This window comes from Glandiceps talaboti, chromosome 17, assembly GCF_964340395.1.
Source record: "Glandiceps talaboti chromosome 17, keGlaTala1.1, whole genome shotgun sequence".
In the NCBI taxonomy this organism is placed as follows: domain Eukaryota; kingdom Metazoa; phylum Hemichordata; class Enteropneusta; family Spengelidae; genus Glandiceps; species Glandiceps talaboti.
The window spans coordinates 8,070,541-8,094,385 of NC_135565.1; the positions used below are offsets into that span (position 1 = coordinate 8,070,541).

General features: G+C 37.3%; 5 protein-coding genes across 5 annotated transcripts; 3 read left to right on the forward strand and 2 right to left on the reverse strand.

The window, feature by feature from the left end:
* Nucleotides 1-971: 971 nt before the first annotated feature.
* Nucleotides 972-1,895, reverse strand: LOC144448021 (uncharacterized). Its single transcript, XM_078138170.1, has one exon. The coding sequence runs from the start codon at nucleotides 1,893-1,895 to the stop codon at nucleotides 972-974; it is 924 nt and encodes a 307-aa protein (XP_077994296.1).
* Nucleotides 1,896-3,750: 1,855 nt separating this feature from the next.
* LOC144448023 (tripartite motif-containing protein 2-like) lies at nucleotides 3,751-6,679 on the forward strand. Its single transcript, XM_078138171.1, has one exon. It carries the CDS (start codon nucleotides 3,751-3,753, stop codon nucleotides 5,410-5,412), a length of 1,662 nt encoding a protein of 553 aa, XP_077994297.1. The 3' UTR covers nucleotides 5,413-6,679.
* Nucleotides 6,680-10,304: 3,625 nt separating this feature from the next.
* On the forward strand, nucleotides 10,305-12,158 carry LOC144448024 (tripartite motif-containing protein 2-like). Its single transcript, XM_078138172.1, has one exon. The coding sequence runs from the start codon at nucleotides 10,305-10,307 to the stop codon at nucleotides 12,156-12,158; it is 1,854 nt and encodes a 617-aa protein (XP_077994298.1).
* Nucleotides 12,159-13,601: 1,443 nt separating this feature from the next.
* On the forward strand, nucleotides 13,602-16,523 carry LOC144448382 (uncharacterized). Its single transcript, XM_078138606.1, has one exon. The coding sequence runs from the start codon at nucleotides 14,104-14,106 to the stop codon at nucleotides 15,328-15,330; it is 1,227 nt and encodes a 408-aa protein (XP_077994732.1). The 5' UTR covers nucleotides 13,602-14,103; the 3' UTR covers nucleotides 15,331-16,523.
* Nucleotides 16,524-16,874: 351 nt separating this feature from the next.
* LOC144448383 (sulfotransferase 1C4-like) lies at nucleotides 16,875-22,514 on the reverse strand. Its single transcript, XM_078138607.1, has 6 exons — nucleotides 22,253-22,514; nucleotides 21,117-21,334; nucleotides 20,121-20,247; nucleotides 19,044-19,138; nucleotides 18,005-18,188; nucleotides 16,875-17,083 (listed from the first exon to the last, which is right to left on the reverse strand). Exons 1-6 carry the CDS (start codon nucleotides 22,410-22,412, stop codon nucleotides 16,971-16,973), a joined length of 897 nt encoding a protein of 298 aa, XP_077994733.1. The 5' UTR covers nucleotides 22,413-22,514; the 3' UTR covers nucleotides 16,875-16,970.
* Between the last annotated feature and the right edge of the window lie 1,331 nt (nucleotides 22,515-23,845).

A 23,845-nucleotide genomic window follows, 5' to 3' on the forward strand; every position in this document is an offset into this window, starting at 1 on the left:
ACGAACTCCTCTTTCCACTCAATAGTCGGCAAGTTTCGCTGTCTTAAATAATCCTTATGTTCGGCTGCCTTGCATCATTTCAGAAGTTTATATGTCAACTTCGCCTTTCCAATTTCGTCGCCCATGTTTGCATTTACATGATACACTAACTTACTGTAGTATGTACCGTGCAACCGGATGTCATCTTGGTTGATCAATATGTACGTCCGAATAAAGTTTTTTATTTTACTAATGTGTTACCATAGTATGTACGTTATTGACCAATACATGTACTTTAAAATGTACAGTCACATAACTACAATCTTTTGGAAAAATGTACTGAAAACATGATTAGGTCGTTATGCCCATCTTAGTTGTGGTGAAGACAGAGATGGTTTCTCTTCCACCTTGTTGGGTGTGAGGCCCAATTCACCAATAGACTATAACATAGCATTTTCATTCCACGTCACGTCATCACCGCGACATGGAATAATTTGCCTGCCTGCCAATAGCTTAGACTCACATTGGAATTATTATGCAAATATTTAATTCTCACTCTACTTATCATAAGTTACCTGGAATGAACTGCGGTGAACTTGATTGCTCATAGGATTTTAACTTTTTGGAACAAAAGTTCAACTTGATACTATGGTTTACCATCACAGATGAATTTCCATTTGAGGAAAAGTTAAAATTTGTCATACAATGGTCACAATATATATAATTTTAAACTATTTCTAAACATCTCAGGTTCAGACCACTAAATTGAGGTAGCATAATATTTTCATTATTATTACATGTAGATCTATTCTTGGTTTGTTTCAGAATAATATGGGCCTCCGGCCCTAGATATACATACACTATAATGAATAAATTCAGTTACACAACTAGTTCACAGTGCCAGTGTAATACATACAGTGATAAACAAGGAAGTCTTTGTAAAGCTCCAAAGCACACATTTGCTGAATTATAAATGGTAAATTATGGAGAGTTTACAGTTTGTCTTTTACTTTAAATGCATGAAACAAAAATAAAGCTAGATTTCTAGTGGTATTGCCATCCCTAGATGCCATCAACTGATTAACATGGTAAAGTGAAGGTGATCTGTATGATGCAGGTTGTAAATATCTTTTTCTTAGATTATCCCACGCTGGACACTTAAAGAGGAAATGATATTCATCTTCTACTTCGATACAACATAATTTACATATCCTGAATTCTCTGTCAGTTCCTCTGTGTCTCCCCGTTTCGATCTCTAACGCGTGGCTAGAGCATCTAAATCTTGCTAGGGCTCTACGGTACTTACAAAGACTAATCAATGAAATGTACATTTCAGGTGCAAGTTCCTTTTTAAAATTTCTATAGTAACTAGTTTTCTCGTTAGCACATACCTCTGACCACCATTCTTGGCTTTTAACATCTTTTACCCTAGTACTAAACTCTGATAGAAAGACCACTGTATTCCCCACACCCTGGTTTAAACAGGATTCTCCAAAACCGTACTGATAAAACAGATGTTTTACCTGTGTGACCCAGGAATGTTTTCCTTGTTCATCCATTTTAAATAACATTTGATAAGCTTTAAATGGTAAACGTGACTCTGGCATTGTTATGATATGTAGCCAGTACTTAACGCATCTTGTAACATAGTAACAGAACGATGGTAATCTCCCACATTCACCCAAAACTGTACAATTGGGGGCGCTATTTGCCACTCCTAAATAACGTCTGCAATAAAGTAACTGTACTCTTTCAAGGTGTTCATATGCCATAAAACCCCATACTTCAGAGCCGTAGCTAAGGACTGGTAATATCAAGACGTCAAAAAGTCTAAAATATATTTTCGGTGCCAGAAACTTCAAATCTTTAACAGACTTTCCTACGATAGCTAATTTCTTCCTTGCTTTAACAGCCATATTTCTTGTGGTGACGGAAAGAGAGCCTTTACCTAGGTACTCATAAGCACTTGCTATCTTCAGCTCAGTCCCCCCCCCAAAAAAAAAAAAACCACTTCTCGTGCCTACTGAGATAACCTCCATTTCTATGCACTACAACTTTCATGTTCCATTTCAAGGTAAAACCGTACAGTACATCAATTAATCTCTTTAAACGAATCACAGTATTTGACAATATGGCAATATCATCAGCATATAACAGAAGAAAAAGTTCTAACATGTCATTCGGTAAAAATTAAATTCCATTTAACCCTGAATTTTTCATCATTTTCTCAAGCTCATTAATGTATAGACTAAACAAAATCGGATCAGTGGTGTTTACACTCACGGCATAATGCGTTAAATGTGGGAAAATAACTTGTGAGTTTGTTCTTGAATTGGCAAGCTTCTTATTAATGCAAAGCTGATAAACTCCTATAAGACATTAATTTTAGGTAGGAAATAGGGAAAAAACAGTGAGAGGAAACAGTATTTGTAACTTTATTTGAAATATACAGAAAATAATATTAGAAATCCGAAAAATCACGAGTTACCGTTATATCTATATTTAATAACTATAATAACAGACTATAAATTTCCTTCAGAAATAATATTAGTGGTATTAAAATATTAATAACTTTATTACATGTAGATCACAGTCAACCTATAAGGATTTACACTGTTCTAAATATGTGTATGCGAAAAGGTCTGTCATGTTGTAAGATTCCATAGCACCACATGAATAGCTGTAAAAATGTAATAAATAAAATAAACGTCTGGTCCTACTAATTGCTATCAGCGTATTGTATTTAATATATCTTCCTATTAATATGCATAAAAGGACCCTCTTAGAACATGGGTAAATTAAGATAAGTTTGAAGTAAAATACTTCTTGTTGAAAACCTTCGATATTTTCTTAGAAGAGATGTAATTCTATTTCTCAGAAGGAAAGACGCCATATTTCAACGAAATAACTATATAAACTTCGTATGATATATACGTGACTACACGTTTCCGTACTTAATTTTGCCTAAATCTCAGACCATTTAGTGGTCCGAGCCTAAACCAAGTTTATACGTCATATAATCAACTGTGTGAACTATCTACATACTAATTTGTTATTATAGTTATTAAATAAACATATAACAGTAACTTTTGACATTGCTTTCTTCAAAATAGTACAACTTTTCAAAAGGTTCCACAATATAACCTACCGTCAGTCAACGCATACTGTGCTAGTCCAAACAGTAGATATGTGTGAACTTCACGATGGTGCATAGATCAAAGGTTCAAAGTCTGACGTTATTTGAATATCGTTACAAAACATCACTCTGTTTTCCTATGTTCATCTGAATTGTTACATACTTACATTACATATTCACCAGGTATTGTATGTTGTCTTAAATTTAAAAGCATGTTGATAAGGGTTCCTTGCGAGTCAGCTACCACTAATCCCCTTTTCTTGGTATCTTGCAATGAAACTTATGTTTTGGGATTAGATGACTATTATTGTTACTGCACAAAACACCAGGGCATGCGCAAGCGAGTCTACTCTGTATCCTCGAGCGCCACCCATATGGATAAAGCGAGGAGGTTAAATAACGCTAGCACGATTTCGAATATAGACGTGTCTAAAGTGTTTCCCGGTACACGTCACAGTTAGGTACGAGGTACACCACCTAGGCTCATTGATATTTACACAAAATATGCAACACCCTATACAATTCGCGTTGATATGAATGGTTACGTTGTGAAATTAATGCATAAGTTGCGTGGTCTATTGACTGAAAACGCCATTACACTCTGTAGCTAAGGCATAGGCCGTACACACGCCACCATGGCTACTGAAGAGACGCAGTTTTTGGAGAAAATTGACGAGAATTTTCTCCTCTGTTCTATCTGTTTTGAACGGTATAGGAAAGCCAAGACGTTACCATGCCAACACAGTTTCTGTTTAACTTGTCTTGAGGAGACAGTGAAGAGATCTGAGAAATTACAATGTCCAATTTGTCGTCAAGAGTACCAACTTCCCACTAGTGGTGGAGTGGAAGGGCTACCAAATAACATGTTTCTGAATGAGTTGGTAGAACAATTTCTACAACGTGATAAAATGTTAGAAGATTCGAAGAAATGTGATGGATGTAAAGTTGGCAACATCAAGGTGAGATGCTTTGAATGTTCAATGTCATTGTGTGAAAGCTGCACACGCCCACATCAGCGAGTGCCGTCGACCAGGTCCCATCGCCTCCTGTCGCTCGACAAATACAGAAGTCAGACGTCCACTGACCTAGTTTTAGTACCATCTGTACTAAACTGTAACAAACATCCCGACCAGCCATTGAAATTCTTCTGTGATAAATGTGACGAGGCGATATGTCTTGAGTGTACCGTAATTGATCACCGAATACCCGAACATAACCACAGGTATTTGAAAGATGCTGCCACTGAATATGTTACCGATGTTGATAAAATGGTCGAGAAAATAAAAGTGAAAGAAGCTGAAGAAAGCCGAACGAAGGTGTTAACGAAAATGAAAACGCTTGAGGAAAATGTGAGTGTTGAAAAAGAAGTAACGAAGATGAACAAACACATCGAAAATGTCATTAAACACATCCAAGAGATCGGAAATACGTTTATCAGACAAATGAAAGTTGAAGAAGAAGCCAGAAAGAGTGACTTACAAGCCACTCTAAAAGACATTGAAAGTAAGAACAGCGACTTCGTGAATACGCGGGAGTATATCAGCCACATCGCTAAATATGGTAGCGCTGCACAGTTGATGACGGCCAAGAAAGGAATTGAGTCTCAGATGAAGACACTCTTGAAAATTGATGCCCAGGTGAAACAAGTATACGACGAACCGATAGTGTTCGAATCATTCAAGGGTGAACTATCCCTAGCCAAATATGTAGGAAGTTTACTAGGTGTTGCAGATGCTTCGCAATGTAAACTCACATATATACCCCAGTGTGTAGGGAGTGAACACGAAGTGGCTGCCATCATATCCGTCAAAAGCAGAGAGAAGGAATCTGTCTTCACGTCTAAGAGAGAGGTGACGGGAAAAATAACAACGCCCGATGGTAATACGTCGCAAATGCAAGTGAGCGACAATTTTGACGGAACTATTTTGCTAAAGACTGGGTATTTGCGATTTGATATCGACTGTAAATCACAGAGAGAGTGTCAACTGTCAGTATCGGTACGCAATAAACCTATTCAAGATGAACCATTCAAAATTGAAGTAGGTCCCATATTGTTTCATGCTTCGTGTCATGGAACGAACGTAGAGGTACTATCCGATGGAAGTGTTGCTAAGCGGGTAACATCGTATGATAAGGCAGTGGTTTTCAGTAACAGACCTGTAAATGTTACAGAGTCTGTCTCTCTTAAATTTACACACTACAACAGTTCTTACTATGGGGTTATTGAATTTGGCTTCACAAACAAGAATCCGGACGATCTTGTTGGTTCAAAGCTCCCCGGTAGCGGTCGCCACTAACAAAGAAGATTGAATGAGGCGGGCGGATATTATGCAAAGCAGTTGCTAAAGGATGATTCGACCATTGGCAAAGTTCTGAAGTTTTGGATGACGAGAGAAAAACAAGTATACTTCTCAATCAATGGGTCACGCGATAGCTTTGCCGTTGAGGACGCAGACATCAGAAAACTGTTGTGGGCAGTGATCAATGTATTTGGAGTGATAGATGAAGTCAAGTTGCTTTAATCGTCTTTGGCAGACGTACAATTTAACCTTTTAACGACGTCTTGAAATAACAAATTGTGTACTGCCTTCGACAAGAGACAAGATGGCGAATCAGAATCCACAAGAGACAAGTGGTATATACAACATTATTTTATACTACAATCCAACTGCACAAAGTTTGATGAGGGGGAGAAATAGGACTCTTAGATAAACACTTATATATACACTCTCATATATACTCTTAGATAATAGATTCAAAAGGTGTTCACTCCATAGTGAGGAAATACATTTATATTCAAGTGTAATTAATAGTTATCAGCATTTCACCCAGCATGCAATGCAATAGCCTTCTTATTTCCTTGATAAAGGATGTTACAATGTTGCCACTTTCTATACACTAATATACATAAACGTTGATGTGATGCCTAACGTCATTTCCGGTAGATAGAATTGAGATCAAGAGTAATACATATCTCAAATTTGACTGAAGTTTGCTAATGTTGAAGACACATATTACATTCATACTTATACTTTACTCTGTTCTAAACGATGGAACATGAATTTCATACGCAATCCCAGCTTGTACGCAGAGATGTTAATTTCGTGAGTTTCTGGCCCGAATTTCTGGGTGTATTTTTTATATAAATGTTCATATTCCAACTAGCAGTTCATTGATTATAACATATAGTATGCATGAGATGGGGTGAGGAGAGTGGTTTGGAGCATTAGATGTGTCGATTGTGAGTTTTCCTTTGTGTGTTTTAGTGTTTATTTGTTTGTCTTCTTCATACAATAGAAGTACCTATTGGCGATATTAGCTTATATGATATATTATATGAATGGTGGGGTGGTAGTAGGACATTTTCGAAAAGACAAACGAACTAGTTACCATACGTTAATTAACAATTAACTAAAGACGAACAATTAATAATGTATATGTTATTTCATAAACAACTTTTTGAACTACATGACAAAGCTATTTGGTGGCTATAGACTCTAATTGGGTCAGCCACTCCATGGCCAATCCCCGTGTATTTGTATTGTCTCCACCTTCGTCTAAACACGGCTCTAAACCTATTAGAAATGTAAAATAAATTTAAATCTAAAATTGCAAATAAAGTTGAACAGTAATCATAAATGTATTGACTGTATAAATGGTGTCATCATGGCACAGTTTACATTTAGCATTCATTCATTCATTCATTCACAACTTTCGTTTTGTCTCGTTTCGCCGAATAAGTAGTTCAATGAATCATGACGTATCTGGTTAGTGTTTCCAGGTACGTGTCTAGATACTGGGTCACGAGACAGGGTCACAGAATCAATACAGTAAACACCACGTTTACATTGTTCCGCTAGACAGTTGTGACTGATTAATAACTCCAATATTAATATTGTTTGTGACGGTTAGAGGATATATCCACCGTGCTTGCCACACCATTAATGTACATGTCAAACCGAGTGCGTCCACTGATACACAACCATGGCCAGCTGAAACCCAGTTCCTTTTCTCACAAAAGCAAATGTTGTGAACTCTGAATTGAGGCAAAGGTTAAAGTTTAGTATGACGTAGATATATAGACAATGGCATCGGCTGTTTTGATAGTCACAACACATAGCAGCTCACTTAAATTGGCCTCATGGTAGCAAATTGGTATTCATTTTGGATTTCTAATTCTAAAGACAACTCTATGTATTCCTTCTGAACACAAAATGTGAAATAGAATTGACCACATTCAAGTCTATGTTTGCAACTCAATAAATTACAGAAAGCTAAAAGCTGTAAAAATAAATTTTATTCTATGTTCAATAACCAATATTCTACACATTTTTTAATGTTTTGCAATTTATTTAGCTACAAAAAGAATTTAGCATATGTTGTTTCACATTGTCTTTTGAAGTATAAAAACATAATACAATTGGTTAGAGTGACAAATCCAAAATAAATACCCATTTGTCATCCATATGGCCACATACATACATACATACATACATACATACATACATACATACACACACACACACACACACACACACACACACAAACCCACACAAGTAAAAAAAAATTTCATGATTCGTATATGCTGTAGCTATTGATAATTACTTTTAATTACATTGATATTTTGAATACATTCTTTTTTTGGCATACAACATATAAATTATGCAAATGTGTATTCCGTTCAATAAATTTATGTTGCTTTAATTGACAATGTATATACTGTTATCATGTCCTAGGCCAGTCAGTGACTGACATGATACGGTATCAAGCCCACTGACTCCAAATAAGCCAACCTCTCCCCCCCCCATAACTTTCAGTCAAAAACTTTCACGCCAGTATTCTTTCGTTTCGTCATTTTCACGTGCTTACGAATATAGGTCACAGTATATATCTTGGTATACAGATGTGCCACCTAGGCTCGTTGACATTTTACCAATATACAATATGTTATACTATTCATGTCGATATGCCTAAGTTTCAACATATAGGGGTAAGATAAGGGGTCTAACAACCAAACAAAAACAGTCGAATAGTGAAGCATATTTGCGTACACAACCCGTCGTTGCTACCGGAGAAAGACAGTTTTTGGAGAAAGTTAATAAGAATTTCCCCTCTGCTCTCTCTGTTCTGAATGGTATGAAAACGGCACGCCGTTACCATGACAACACAACTTCTGTTTGCCATGTCTTGTGTCTTGAGGGGACAGTGAAGAGATCTAACAAGTTATTGTGTTCAATATGTCGTATTTTGTACCGTTCAGAACAGATACAGCAGATGAGAAAATACTCGTCATTTTTCTCCAAAAACTGCGTCTCTTCCCTGCAATGGTGGGTTGTATACGCAATATGCTTAGATACAGAGTGGTATTTTCAGTCGATAGATCCCTAAACTTGATCTATCTTGTTTTGTTTTTATAATTTCTCATCAAATAAGATAAATTTGACATCATAATCTTCCCAGTCTGGTCATCTCTTTCAAACCTTGCACTTTACAAGTGAAAATACTTCACAACAATAATTATTGTCCACAGTTTTTGAAATATTGCATATTTATCAGCAAAAATATAAAGCGTATAAGAAAATAAAAACACAAAATAGATCAGAATGTGTCCGGGTCCAGTTGTGAATAGGGACACACTTCAACCAAAGACGATATCTGAAAATGCAAATTATACAATAATTTGGTGTATTGATGTGTAGTAACTACGTCACTAGCCTTTCAATACATGATTTTTAAGCATCTACAAGGTCAAAGGTGAGTAAAAAAAATAGAACAGCAATAACATGAATTTCATGTGTTCTTCTTTCAAACTCTTAAATTACAACACCCATGATTACATTTTATTATATTTTGTTTGCATTAAAAGTATAATGTTTTAATCATTTGATGTATAATGCCATTTGCTTTACATAAATTAGGTAGAGTATTATGCAAATAATAGATGTTCTTATGAATTAAATTGAGTGTATTTTACAGATTCTGACTGTGACTCGAATTTTGTAGTAGTAGTAGTAGTAGTAGTAGTAGTAGTAGTAGTAGTAGTAGTAGTATTAGTAGTAGTAGTAGTAGGAGTAGTATTTGGCTAAGCTGAGTGGTGGAAGTCAACAATGTTTGAAACTATTAGACGAATTCAGGACAAAATACATTTGCAAACCGTTGGCTAGAAGTCCACGGCCCTGATCTGTAACTTCGATATCTGTCAAAGTAGATGAGATTGCAGATCCAGTGCTGTGGACAGTACAGTTAAACTGAACGTTGTTTACTCTGAATTAGCACGTTGTGCATATACTCGTTACTAGGGCTTCCATTTCAAAGTCACTTGTAGTACAGGAAATGTATTCGTGTCCCTAAACTACTGCCCCCCCCCCCCATTCATTCGTCTTCTTTGCATAACTACGATATCTGATTCTCCGAAATTGTGTTGCCATTTGTAAATATTCTTTTCTTTCCTGCCACTGAAAAAAATATCGAAAGATATATTTTGGATTTGATATACTAGACCAAAAAGAAAAGAATTGTGTCTCGTCAGCGCACGCGTCACTTAAATACCCTCACGTCTGTATTTTTTATCGTGTTTTCCAGCCCATGCAGTCTGCAGATTTGTGGGTAAACACAAAAATAACCCTCCCTACTTCTGTGAAGACGACTGCAGAGCCAATCATGAACAAGAACATGATATCTGCCCCACATACACATTTGCTCTAAAGTACTAAATAAAAAGAACAGTAACTGCCATAAAAAGTAGATTGAGTGACAGGTTTGTTGAGAATTTTAAAAAAAATCAGCGTCGTCACACACACACCAGTTTAGACAGACTGTCCTGACTGACCAGACACAATTCTTTTTGGGAGGAGGCGTAATACCCTGACTTTATATTCCTTCATATGAAATGGGTTAATAGCGAAAGTATGTATTTCTACCATATCAAATCAACGGTATAACAACATTAGTCAAGGTTATTCCCCTCACTTTTACACTCCCCTCTTTGTTTGTGTTTCCTGGTAGTTTACGTCACAGTATCTAGTTACCACCTAGGCTCATCGATATGTCACAAAACATAAAACGCGTGATACCATTCACTTCGATATATATAGCTACGTTCTTCAATTAATGACTAAGTTGGGTGGTCTATCTACTGAAAACGCCATTGCACTCTGTAGCTAAAGGCATATATAGTACACAATCCACCATGGCTACCGAAAAAACGCAGTTTTTGGAGAAGATTGACGAGAATTTTCTCCTCTGCTCTATCTGTTCTGAACGGTACAGAAACGCCAAGACGTTACCATGCCAACATAATTTCTGTTTGACATGTCTACAAGAGACAGTGAAGAGATCTAACAAGTTATTGTGTTCAATATGTCGTCGAGTACACAAGATTCCTAGTGGGGGCGTGGATAATCTACCAAACAACTTATTTTTAAATGCTTTGGTAGAACAGTTCGAACAACGAGACCATCAGATAGAGGAGTCGAAGAAGTGTGGTGGTTGTGAAGAGGGCGATATTGAGGTGAGATGTATCGAATGTTCAGTGTCCCTGTGTGGGAACTGTGCTCGCACACATAAAAAACTTCCTTTAACTCGGTCACATCGCCTCATGGCGCTAGACGAATACAAGGCTACAAAGTCCACTGACCCAGTTTTAGTGCAACCGGCACTCAACTGCAGCAAACATCCACACCAACAGTTGAGCTTTTTCTGTGATAAATGCGACGAGGCGATATGTCTGGAGTGTACCGTAGTTGACCACCGAATACCTGAACACGAACATCGGTACTTGAAAGACGTAGCGGCAGAATACACGAAAGACGTTCACAAAATGATGAATGAACTGAAAACGAAAGAAAATGAAGTCAAACAGAATAAAACCAACCTGCAAGAGCGAATCGTGTCCCTTGATAAATGTGTCGATGCAGAGAAAAAGAAACTGAAGGAACGCGTCGAAATTATTGTCAAGCAAATTAAAGAAACAGAGAAATGTTTTTCTGAGCAGATAAATGCTGAATACGAAGCTAGAAAGACCAACTTACAAGCTGAACTGAAAGAACTAGAACGAACCGAAAATGACCTGTCATCTACGAGAGAGTATGTTAGTAACATCACACAGTATGGTGGCGCTGCACAGTTGATGATTGCAAAGAGAGGCATTACATCGCAGATGCAAGAGTTGATGAAGATTGAAACGGAAGAGCCACCTACATACAATAACGAGGATATGGAATTCATACCTTCAAAGTATGATTTTGAAGACACAACGACAATCGGTGCCTTGAAAGGTGTGGCAGACGTAACACAATGTTCAGTGCAAAACATTCCAAAGTATGTAGGATCCGACCAAAGAGTATCGGTGTCTTTGATAACGAAGAGTAAATATGGTTTTCCTGTTAATATTTCTGAGAAAGAGGTAGAGGGGATTTTAACAAGACATGATGGGAAGACGACAAACATGTATATGGTTGACAACAGGAGTGGGTCGATGACCCTAACAACTGATTTCATAACGCTACACAAGGAATGTCATGTGTCCGTGTCAATACGTGGTAAACCTATTCAAGGTGTACCTGTGACCATCAAAGTAGATCCATTACGACTTCATGCCAAATGCCATGGTCAGAATGTGACAGTTTTTTATGATTGCAGATCGGCCCGTAGAGTTAGGAGTTATAACGAAGCAATTGTATTAACAAAACGATCGTTATCTTGTAATGAGAAAATATCAATGTATGTTAATAAAGAAGACAACGACTGGGTGGGTTCAGTCAAAATTGGGTTCACAAAAATCAATCCTGATATTACTCAAGCGTCTTCTTTACCAGATGATGGACCTGACTTGATAACAAGCTGGGTACAAAGGGTCAACCTTAAACAGGAAAATAACACGCTGAAATACTGGGTGACAAAAGAGGGACAACTTCTGTACTCGACCAATGATGGCCACGACTGTGTCTTGTTGGAAGGCATTGACACAAAGAAACAATTGTGGGGTGTGATCGACATATACGGCCGAACAACGAGGATTGAGCTAATTTCATTTGACATATGACATAAAAACAGATCTAATAGTCCGGCAGACATAAGGTGTAACAAGTGTTTTTATTTACGGTTTCTCTTCCTGATTAATGATCTTTAGAACATACGTAGTCAGAAACTGTCGGGTGACACCACAAAGGGCAGTGAGCATGTACTTGATTGATTTGATCGATCGAACGATTGAATGATTAATTTTGGTTGTAACATAAACCTTATTTTTATGTGATACTGATCAATTGATTTTTGTGGTGATATAAAACTTTGTCCTTCTTTCCCTGGCTAGATTTCTCTCTCTCAGCTGTATATAATTCACTCTTATTGATTACATAAAGACATCCCGTCCATTCTTCTACTCTTATCTAAATTAAAGCACCACTAATCTTATAACTACAGTACTATTTGCTTTATCTTTTAGGAGATTATCACACAGACCAGTATAGAAGAGGGCTCTCTCTCTCTCTCTCTCTCTCTCTCTCTCTCTCTCTCTCTCTCTCTCTCTCTCTCTCTCTCTCTCTCTCTCTCTCTCTCTCTCTCTCTCTCCCTCCCTCCCTCCCTCCCTCCCTCCCTCCCTCTCTCTCTCTCTCCCTCCCTCCCTCCCTCCCTCCCTCCCCCCCCCTCTCTCTCTCTCTCTCTCTCTCTCTCTCTCTCTCTCTCTCTCTCTCTCTCTCTCTCTCTCTCTCTCTCTCTCTCTCTCTCTCTCTCTCTCTCTCTCTCTCTCTCTCTCTCTCTCTCTCTCTCTCTCTCTCTCGCATGTGTGTGCGCTTAATGGTGTCTGACATTTTCTTCCGATGTGGGTCAATCTTTCAATTCAAAAGAGTGGGGAAGGGGTCAGGTGTTTTTGCTGTCAACAGTGAAAAAATTTGCCTACCCAACCCGGCTGTATCAACTGTCTTGACCTTCTTGGAAAGAAGTCATAATATAAAGTAAATAAATAAAACAAACTGATCACAGCCGTAGACGGTTTTTCTACCATTTTTTGTCTTTTCATTTTTGTATAGGCTTAGCCTAGTGCGAATATACATAACCACAGCTAGCTGTAACACTGTTTTTCTGACAAAACTACTGGCATGAACTCTGAGAGGAGGCAAAGGTCAAAGGTCTAGTTTGACGTGTATATAACATTTAGTCGAAGACTTTCACTTCAGTATGCTTTCGTTTTATCATTTCCTTCTATTGCGTATGGCTATGCTTTTCCTGGAATAGCACCCATTATCTTAATATGCAAGTATGCCACCTAGGCTCAATGACATGAATACAAATATTCAATGTCTACTGCATGCATATCGATATAAATCAATACGTTACAAAATGTCTGCGTAAGTTAGGGGGTCTTTCAAAGTTAGACGCCTTTTATAATTTTCTACATAGCGTAGTGCGTTTATCATGATGGCTACCGAAAGGACGGAGGTCTTGGAGAAAACGTTACCATGCCAACACAATTTCCGTTTACCATGTCTTGAGGAGACAGTGAAGAGATCTAACAAATTACTGTATTCAATATGTCGTCGAGAACACTCGATTGCGAGTGGGGGCGTGGAAAATCTACCAAACAATTTATTTCTAAATGCATTGGTAGAACAGTTCGAACAACGAGACCATCAGATAGAGGAGTCGAAGAAGTGTGGTGGTTGTGAAGAGGGCGATATTGAGGTGAGATGTATTGAATGTTCAGTGTCCCTGTGTGGGAACTGTGCACGCACACATAAAAAACTTCCTTTGACTAGATCACATCGCCTCATGGCACTTGACGAATGCAAGGCTACAAAGTCCACTGACCCAGTTTTAGTGCAACAGCACTCAACTGCAGCAAACATCCACAGCAGCAGCTGAACTTTTTCTGTAATAAATGCGACGAGGCGATATGTCTAGAGTGTACCGTAGTTGACCACCGAATACCTGAACACCAATATCGGTACTTGGAAGACGCAGCGGATGAGTTCACAGAAGACGTTCACAGAATGGTTGATACTCTTAAAATGAAAGAGAGTGACGTAAAGCAGAATAAAAACATCCTGAAAGACAAAATGACCTCACTTGATAAATGTGTCGATACAGAGAAAAGAAAATTGAAGGAACGTGTCGAAATTATTGTCATGCAAATTAAAGAAACCGAGAAATGGTTTTCCGAGCAGATGGGTGCGGAATATGAACATCGAAAGACAAACTTACAAGCTGAACTGAAAGAACTTGAACGAACCGAAAATAAACTGAGGTCTACTCGAGAGTATGCTAGTAGCATCACACTTTATGGTGGCGCTTCACAATTGATGACCGCAAAAAGAGACATCGCATCACAGATGCAGGAATTAATGAAGATCAAAACGAAAGAACACCCAACATATGATGGTGGTTGTGACAAAATAGAATTCCTGCCTTCGAAAAGTGACTTTAAAGACATGACCGCTGTCGGAGCTTTGCTTGGTGTGCTGACAGACCCATCCCAATGTACACTTGAAAACATTCCGAAATGTGTTGGATCAGAACAAAAGGTATGGCTTTCTGTAGCAACCAGAAGTCGTCATGGGATTCCAATTATTACGTCAGAGAAAGAAGTAACGGGTACGTTGACAAGACATGATGGAATGACGATGGTAATGAACATTATGAGCAAGAAGGATGGAACAATATCACTGACAACTGATTTCGTAAAGTTGGACAAAGAATGTCAAGTGTCTGTATCAATACGTGGTGAACCTATCCAAGGAGTACCTATAACCATCAAAGTAGAACCACTACGATTTCATGACAAATGCCACAGTGGCAACGTGAAACTTTGTCCTGACAATCGTTCAGCCAATCGGGATGATTGGTTTGATGATGCAATTGTCTTCACTCAAAGGCCATTGTCTTGCGATGAGATAGTATCACTATGCCTCAAAGATAAGTTAGATGAGTGGTACGGTGGTATTTCAGTTGGGTTTACAAGTACTGATCCTGATAATACCACCGCCTCGTCCTTACCAAATGTAGCAAGTCAATTACCATCAGCCTGGGTTGAAACACTTAACGACGAATACCTAACCCCAAATAACATGTTGAAATACTGGGTAACAGTAGAAGGAGAAGTTGTATATTCAATCAATGATGACATAAAGGGTGTTCTCGTGAAAGGTGTGGATATTACTAAACCACTGTGGGGTGTGATGGATTTATACGGTAAAACCTCTCGAATTGAGCTGTTGTGAACTAGACGTGTCTTCAGTACATGGTTGCACAATTAAATATTAATGAGATGTTTTACATTGAAGGGAATATGCACTTAGGAATAAAACGGGGATGGTTAGTCACGTGGATAAATAGCAAACAAGTGAATATGCGTATGCCTAGCAACAAGACCACGCCCATAGCAACAGCTAAATGATTGCGTATAGGGCAAAGCCTGGATAGGCAAATGAATACATGACAATATGTAAGCCTAGCAACTAGTCCGTGCCCATAGCAACCGTGACATGATGATGATTATGTATAAATGATATGAAATTGAGGAAAGAAAGGTGACATGTGTAGGATTCAAACCCACGTCCCCTGAATACTAGCCTGAGTGCTCCAGTAGTCAGCTGAACTAATATAATGCATCAACTTGGAGTTTCAGTTGGTAATTAACGTATTAGCCTTTCAACCTAATGATCCAATGAATTTACAGTGTCCCTAAAGAAATAACACATAAATTATGCACATAGTTGTGCTTCAATGCCAATACTAATTTTCAGTTATGCATTAAATGTTGATTTTCAATCACAACTATGGCTCCCATTCAGTAAATAATTATAGGATAATCAAAAGTAACGCTTGAATATATTACTCTTCTATATTACCTGAAAACATAATTGAAGACATTTACAAAAATACAATTAAGGATGTGTGATATGCTAGATATGGCATGATTCTAAATACTGACCCTGAAGGTCAAAGTTAAGGTCAAAGTTAAGGTCAAAGTTCCTTCAATGTATCGAAAGACTGCTTGCACCTGATAATATAGGGGAAACATTTGATTTTGAGTTGTTGTACAGTAAATGTTTATTTTTAACTACAAATAAGGAACCCATTCGGTCATATTCAAAATAAATTTGAATTTATTCCATCAGAGAAGAAAAATATATACAGAAACTTTGAAAGCGACAGGGGGAACGTTTGTGGTGAGGGCCATGGAAATAAATAGTCCATGGACCAGATAGAAAATAATTAAGACAAATTTGGGCGAGTACGATTTTCACAATAACCACAATTTTATGTAAATAAGGAGATACAGATATTTGCTTATGTGGTTAAACAAAAAGATCGACAAACAGATCGACTCACTTTACTTTGGTATATCAATGTCATTGGGAAATGTTACAAATGTTTGGACCTGGATGACATGATCAAATAAATGGTTATTAATGTGTATAAATAAAGATTATTTCAAAAGATTTCAAGTGATATAAAAATGATGAATGTAGTGTGGATTGAGTGAAATTCGTTAAAGCAGCTAAATTCTGACTCACCAAATTCTTTATAAATGAACAAATTTTAAGTGAACATTACTCTTTTTTCACAATCATAGTTAAAGTGATTAAATAATACTTTATTAATTCTCTATGATATCAGATACGTTGTTAGATATACAGTACTGTTTAACATTAATAGATTGCTATCTGTATCAGATTATTATGTCAATTATCAACATGCTGTAACTGATGACGTCATTAAATACTATTGACATCATGAGAATGGTAAATATGCTTGGATCTGATTATCATCGAAATCAAATTAAAAGGTCAATACACGGGTATCAATGACCTCATTGAGGTATATTGACATCATAAAAAATCGTATTTGTATACGATTAACCATCAAAGTCAAAGGTCAATCCACTGTCACCAATGACGTCATCATACCACTTGTCGAATTCCTCATTCTGAGCTACTGTAAATTGGTTTTTCCAACCACCAACTTTACCTAATAAATACAAATGAAATAATTATGATAAAGTCACTTCTCATGTATACATGTAGTACACATATACATATAAGCTTATACACGTGTAAACATGTGTATTAAAAGTTAATTGTTTAGACAAGGTTGGTCACACAAAATTTGTTGATAAAGTGTATTTTCAATATTTATTTATATATTATTTATTTATTTATTTATTTATTTGAGATGCCCACAGGTTGTCCCAATTACCAATTGTATAGTTTTTTTACAATGAGTAACTTGCTAGTCAAAAATAATCTTTTATTCGTTGAAATAAAATCGGCGACTTGTTGGATAATAATAGTTACCAGTTCACTTAGACTGAAACAAAACTCTTTGCCAAACATTTATGAACATATATACTGAATTTCGATGCAAAATTGTTTGTCATTGCTTAATGTGAAGGTAAACACTATTATAAGATGATATTAGCTTCAAAAGTCCTAAATCACACTATATCTCCAAGATGGTGGATGTAAAACCAAAGTTTGGTCCGGTGACTAGTCTCATTTCTTGTTGATAATTCAAAAATAATTTTGATGGGCAAATGCTAAAAAGGAGGAATGGATATCCTGATATCCTGTGAAATCACATTGACAATTGCTTAATTAAAACAATGAGTTTTAAACAACGTAAAATGAGTTGGTTACATTCATTATCCTTTATAAGGACTTGACATCTACAAGACTTTAGGCGGATATGACATATGGGCTAGCTAGACAATTTCCGTTGAACATTTTTGATAACTATCCATATATAGAGTACAGCTGGCTAAAATGAGATATTTTTATAGTCCTTGTTTGAATACGCCAACCACAGTCTAGCATTCAACCTTACAACAGGAGAGAAAATAACCTGGTTTTGAAGTTTATAAGGTTATGTAGAGTGATAAGGAAGCCATACCTTTCCTGACAAATGGTGAATCCTTAGGCTCAACTCCAAGAGCTTTGAGTTGACTGTCATGTGGTTTAAATGTCCGCTTTATAACAGCTTCATAATTTGTCGCTTCACAAATCTCTTTAATGGCGTCATCACTCAGGTTATACTCAAGTAATTCTGCAATCTGGCGTACTGCAAATTCAGGGATCTGTAAATGTATAGGAGTAGTAGAAAACAAATTACTAAGTATTAAGTGATATAATATTTCAAGTTTAGATTTCCTGTCCAAGTCTTGCACATACAAATAAGTTTCTTATGTTGAAAGACATACCTTCCCCATGTACTGTTGTTACCTTTTATTCTCAAATGTACTTCTGCAATTTACTGACAACCACCTCTGCAATATCTGGTAATAGCACAGAGCTAGTCAGTTGTTAATTAATCACATCACAGAAGAAAGCCTGCTTCTGAACAGAACATTTATCCTAAAGTTAATGATTGAATAAACTTATGGTCAAAAATTGTCGACACGGGCAAGACCTCAAAAAAGTATGTTATGAACTGCTAATTTACCTTTTAAGGGCAAGGTCATTGGTTATTGACTTGTCATAAAGCTGCACATCTGTTGAAATTGGTATAAAAAATTTATATGTCGAGATTATGAACAAAACTAAAATTGATATGCTAATTGCAATTTGATCCTGAAGCTTAAAGTCAAAGTCGAATATATAGTTTAGTGTTGATGTAGACATGTATACATTTGAAACATGTCTATGTGTACAAAAAAGTCCAAAGTTTCCAGTGTCTTATAAGGGACACCCTATCTCTTATGATTGATATTGGTGAATGGAATCTGTGTATCAAACTCCCCCCCCCTCTCTCTCTCTCTCTCTCTCTCTCTCTCTCTCTCTCTCTCTCTCTCTCTCTCTCTCTCTCTCTCTCTCTCTCTCTCTCTCTCTCTCTCTCTCTCTCTCTCTCTCTCTCTCTCTCTCTCTCTCTCTCTCTCTCTCTCTCTCTCTCTCTCTCTCTCTATATATATATATATATATTAGATATCAAGTACCTTTTTCATGTCTTCATACGTCAGGAACAGCACATTCTTCTCTTCTTTTCGCTTCGACCAGTACAAAACCTCGGATGGCCATTCACCATACATTACTATAAAAACAATTTGGTAAAAATGTAGTCACCAGCTCTATTTAAAACGCTTCATTCGACGTTATGGTCTTTCATAGAAACCTTCTGCAGAAATCCGAGTTAAAATTGTATTGGAGAGTAATTTTGTAAATGTGTAAGACAAATTCATAGCAATATAGGTAGAGCTGATATATGCTGATAATATAGCACGTAGTATTCTCATCTTCTTCGTGCTTTACGTATGAAACATGGTTTAGACATTGTTATGGTCTTGTAATAATTCTGAGACCTCGGATCTGCGCATTCAAGGTTACTGAACATAGCCGAGGATGACATCAGTATCTCTGTCGCAAAACTATGGGTATTGTTAAAGTCATTTCCACATTCGACAGTAAGGGACCGGTCAGTTTCTTCGGCCGGGGGGGGGCGGTTGATTGGGAGGGGGGCACCCTGTTTTTGAAATTGACAGTAGGGGAGGTCATGCTGTTTTCAAAATTGATGGGGGGGGGGGGTTATCATGTTTTAGAGTTAAGTGATAGGGGGGTCAGCCTGTTTTTGGTTTTACAGATAGGGGGGTCAGTGACTTTTTGTCGGCCCGATTTAAGAATCCACACCCCCCCCCCCCCCGGCTGAAGAAAGTGACTGGTCACTAAAAACAGGTACCAATGGTATAAACATATTTACTAGCATGGCAAATAGAGAACAAAGGGGGATTTGCTCATGCTTATTCAACTGAGGAAGGGGCTTGCGAAAATAGCTGCCAATGACAAGATGCAGGAATGACACTGGCTAAATCATTACATTCACTATTTCACTGTTTATAGTGAAAGCCAGTATAAAAGCTTCCATCTTTGCTGGCATTGCAAACTTGTTATGACCTAAGAAATTAAAAATTAGTATACAACTAAAAGAAACACTCAAACATAAAAACAGGTATTACTAGAACATCCTCTTGACAAGCAACCTGTAGATTATGTCAGTTTAGTTTATGTATGCGTATTACCTTTGCCGGTTTTAAAGTCCTGTATGAAATCGTCCAGGGAATCGTAAGACTCACACGTTGGAAGTATATTCACGTGATACAAATAAGACAAAACAACGTCCTTGGGATTACGGGCAACATAGACTATCTGAAACAAAAACAGTGACATTGCAGTCCAACTGACTATTTTCTTACTAATCATTACTTGGAGATAATGACATATGCAAATGTAAAGATCATATCTTCCTTTTATATGGAGCCTGCTGGATACTGGAGCGAGGCATTCTGGGAAACAAAAGTTCAACAACGTTGGGAGCTGAACAAGTCTTTAAAATATGGCCACATCATTGTTTCGGCAAGGCTTAACTCCTGACTTTGTTTGTTTCACAGAATGCTTAGCTCAAATGTAGTCCTGCAGACTGAGCCAGAGTCACGATTGTTAGCGCTCTCTCTTTCTGGAATACTGTAAAATTCGTGCATATACTGGGCCCCCGAAGCATATACTGAAATATAGCTGAGATAAACCAGCAATGCCTTGTTCAATGAGCACTATACAATACTTGTATGTTAGAAAACCACATGAAGATTACATGTAATTATGGTATACCATACAATACCAGGCCCTGCGCAGATCCTGTAACAACATATGTGAATAAGCTCTTTTCCAGGGTCTGTAGTCAATGCAAACACAGACAAACCGTCTTACTTGTCTGTGATGCAAACAACGTAAATGTAGTCCACGCCGCTGTTGTCAGGCCTGTAGCTACAGGTTTGTTTAAACCCTGTGCCACATTTGCTGTCACAGACCTGTACCACAAGAATGATACACGTTCTCCAAAAAATGTTACAAGGGCGAAATTTATATCATTTGGTTCGTATGTGTCATGTATTAAAACAAATACATTCTTGCTTTGCATTTCGTACGTTAGCAGGAGAGTATTACAATAATACTAATAATTGTCTACATACCTTACATACTTTTTCTCAAGTTTAACAACAAAGATTTGTAGTTAATACCTTTGGTTTCTTTTCCTCTAACTGTGGTGGCAGCAAAAAGTGTGGTAGGTGAGTTAATATGAGTCTTGGTGATGGTGTGTCCGCTAGCACTTCAAAGTTTGGACGAGGTGGAATGTTAAACTCTAAGTAAACACTATGGTCCAGTCTCTGATCATCTGCCTCAATAGCGCCAGCTTTCACAAGGATTTGATTTATAATATCTAGGGTCCATGTTGTACCTATTGATATGGATGACGAGTGGAGAACAGACAGGAAAATAAACCAAACAGACACAAAAGTGCACAGACAGACAGACAGACAGACAGACAGACAGACAGACAGAAGATCGAAATGTGTTCTAAGCAACAGGTAACACATTGTAGATCAAGATTGTTAAAGGCGACGAACATCAATCTGTTTACTCCAATTTGACGATCGACACATACGGACACCTCTGACGACACAGAAAAACGATCGATAGATTTATAATGTATAGATTGGACAGTATTCCAAAACTTATAGATATTTAGCAAATTTAGCCAATTTGTACTTAAAACATATATACTTCATCAGTTTCATATTTTATCTAATTTATAATTTAATCTAATCTAATCTAATTTAGCCTAATCTAAAATAATTTCATAACTGGCCATATTCCAGAAACATAGTACTATCCAATGTTACCAATAAGGGTCAATCGACACAAAATGCTTTATTCTTGAAGACACGTGTCTTTAGTTTGTTCTTGAAAGAGTTCAGATTTGGTTATTGGCTTTACGTCTTGCTTGGTAGTAGCATGGGGTTAAAGGTCACCACCACCTATGTAGTATATCTAATTCGATATAACACGTTCTACTATACAGTTTAAATGCCAAATCATTAGATTGCCGTGGAACATAGTAATAAGCTATAGTTCGCATTAATTCAAGTTCGTTTTGAGCTGTCATTGAGCCGTCAGTCTGTCACGATCAGATGTCAACTAGTTAATCACTTGTCAGTGAAATAAGAAAAGGCCATTGTGAAAATAACCTAAACCATAACAGAACGGAAACCTTAGTTATTTGTGTGTGTGTGGGGGGGGGGGGATCTCGTAGAGTGACCTTAAAGGTTGTAAACATAGCGTAATTACTAATTTGCATATCGATTTCTCATCTCACCTGATTTAGGGTATGTTATCAGCCAGAGGTCATCTGATCGCACTTCAAATGTCTTCATAGCGTCCAGGACGGTGGCAGGAATCATACTTGGGAACCTGACGCCCTTATACATGTGATCCTTACGTTTGAACGGGCTTTCTTCCTTTGACGGGTTCTGCATGTCGACTTTGTGTGTTATAAGGGGAGCTGGTGTAAAAAGAAGTACACGTAATCGTCAAGACAACTGTACGTAGTTAAAGGTAGTAAACTTAGGTCGAGGCCATTTGCAGGTTGACCTGACATGACCTGCCCTTACCTCAATTGCTATACCCGTGTATATGCCGGATAGTTGAAATATCTTCAGCTCATGTTGTGCGCCATCAGTGGTATAGATCGGGAATTTGCTATACCATTATAGGAATTTTCAGAACACACAGACACAGACACAGACACAGACACAGACACAGCCGCTATAATTGTGTATGGGAGGAGGCGTTTCTGGCTAAGACGCTTCACTCTGCTGAATTGCCTGATTAGACACATACGTGACTTGATATACGTGATGACTTGATATATATGTTTAATATGAATGGTATGACTTGGAACCAAGGGTGAGCTAGCCCTTGCCGTAAGGTCTCCTTATCACAATATCAAGCAGACATATATTGATACAAAATCACATTGGTTGCCTCGGAGACAAGTTCACGCTGTGTTCTTATCAGTTTGTTTATGTCTATGAAAGTTAGTCATATTGCCATGTACAATAATGTGTCTAACTTTCACAGAGTGACATAAATACACTGATAAACGTTTCGCACGTATCTACATCTTAGGCACCCCGCTGCTTTTGTATCAGTGTATGGCACTTGGATAGTGTGATAAGGAGAATACTTTAAGGCACCTTCAAAATCAGTTTTAATTGACTACTAACTGATAAATGAACGTTCTGATCAGCCACATTTATATACAACTGGTGAAAGGGTATTGTCATGTAGTCAATCCTCATTCGGAGTAGTTTACAACCACTAGCTATATCCATTTACCGTGATAACACTTGTTTGAAACAGTAACCTAGGTAACATAAAAGTGGATAGAAAATAGCTTCTCTTCTTATGATACTGTTCACCGAATCTGTTTGATATAATAGCCACACAAAAAACAATGAGACTGCACATTCCACACCTCAAGAAAAGATTGCAATATCTTGCTACGTTTTCTCTAAATGAAATAAAACATTCGAACGTACTGCAACTAGATGCAAACACGTTTACAGAAATCTGACCATTTTTGTAGGATTAAAAATATTCATGGTATAATAATTATCTCTTTGACTTATAATTGTATTAAAATATTAATTAAGACCTACGTAATCAATTCCTTACATAATTATATTAAAGAATTATGTAAAACTTTATCTTTGTTAATCGATATATGCAATTCAACCCAATTAAAGACAATTATTAGACATTGCAATTGGTGGTTTATAGGACCAGTATTCTTATATTATAAACTTGATGTCTGTATCAGATTAATCCTTGAAGTCAAAGGTCAATCCACTGTCACCAATGACGTCATTGTACCACATGTCAAATTCCTCATTCTGGGCGACTGTTA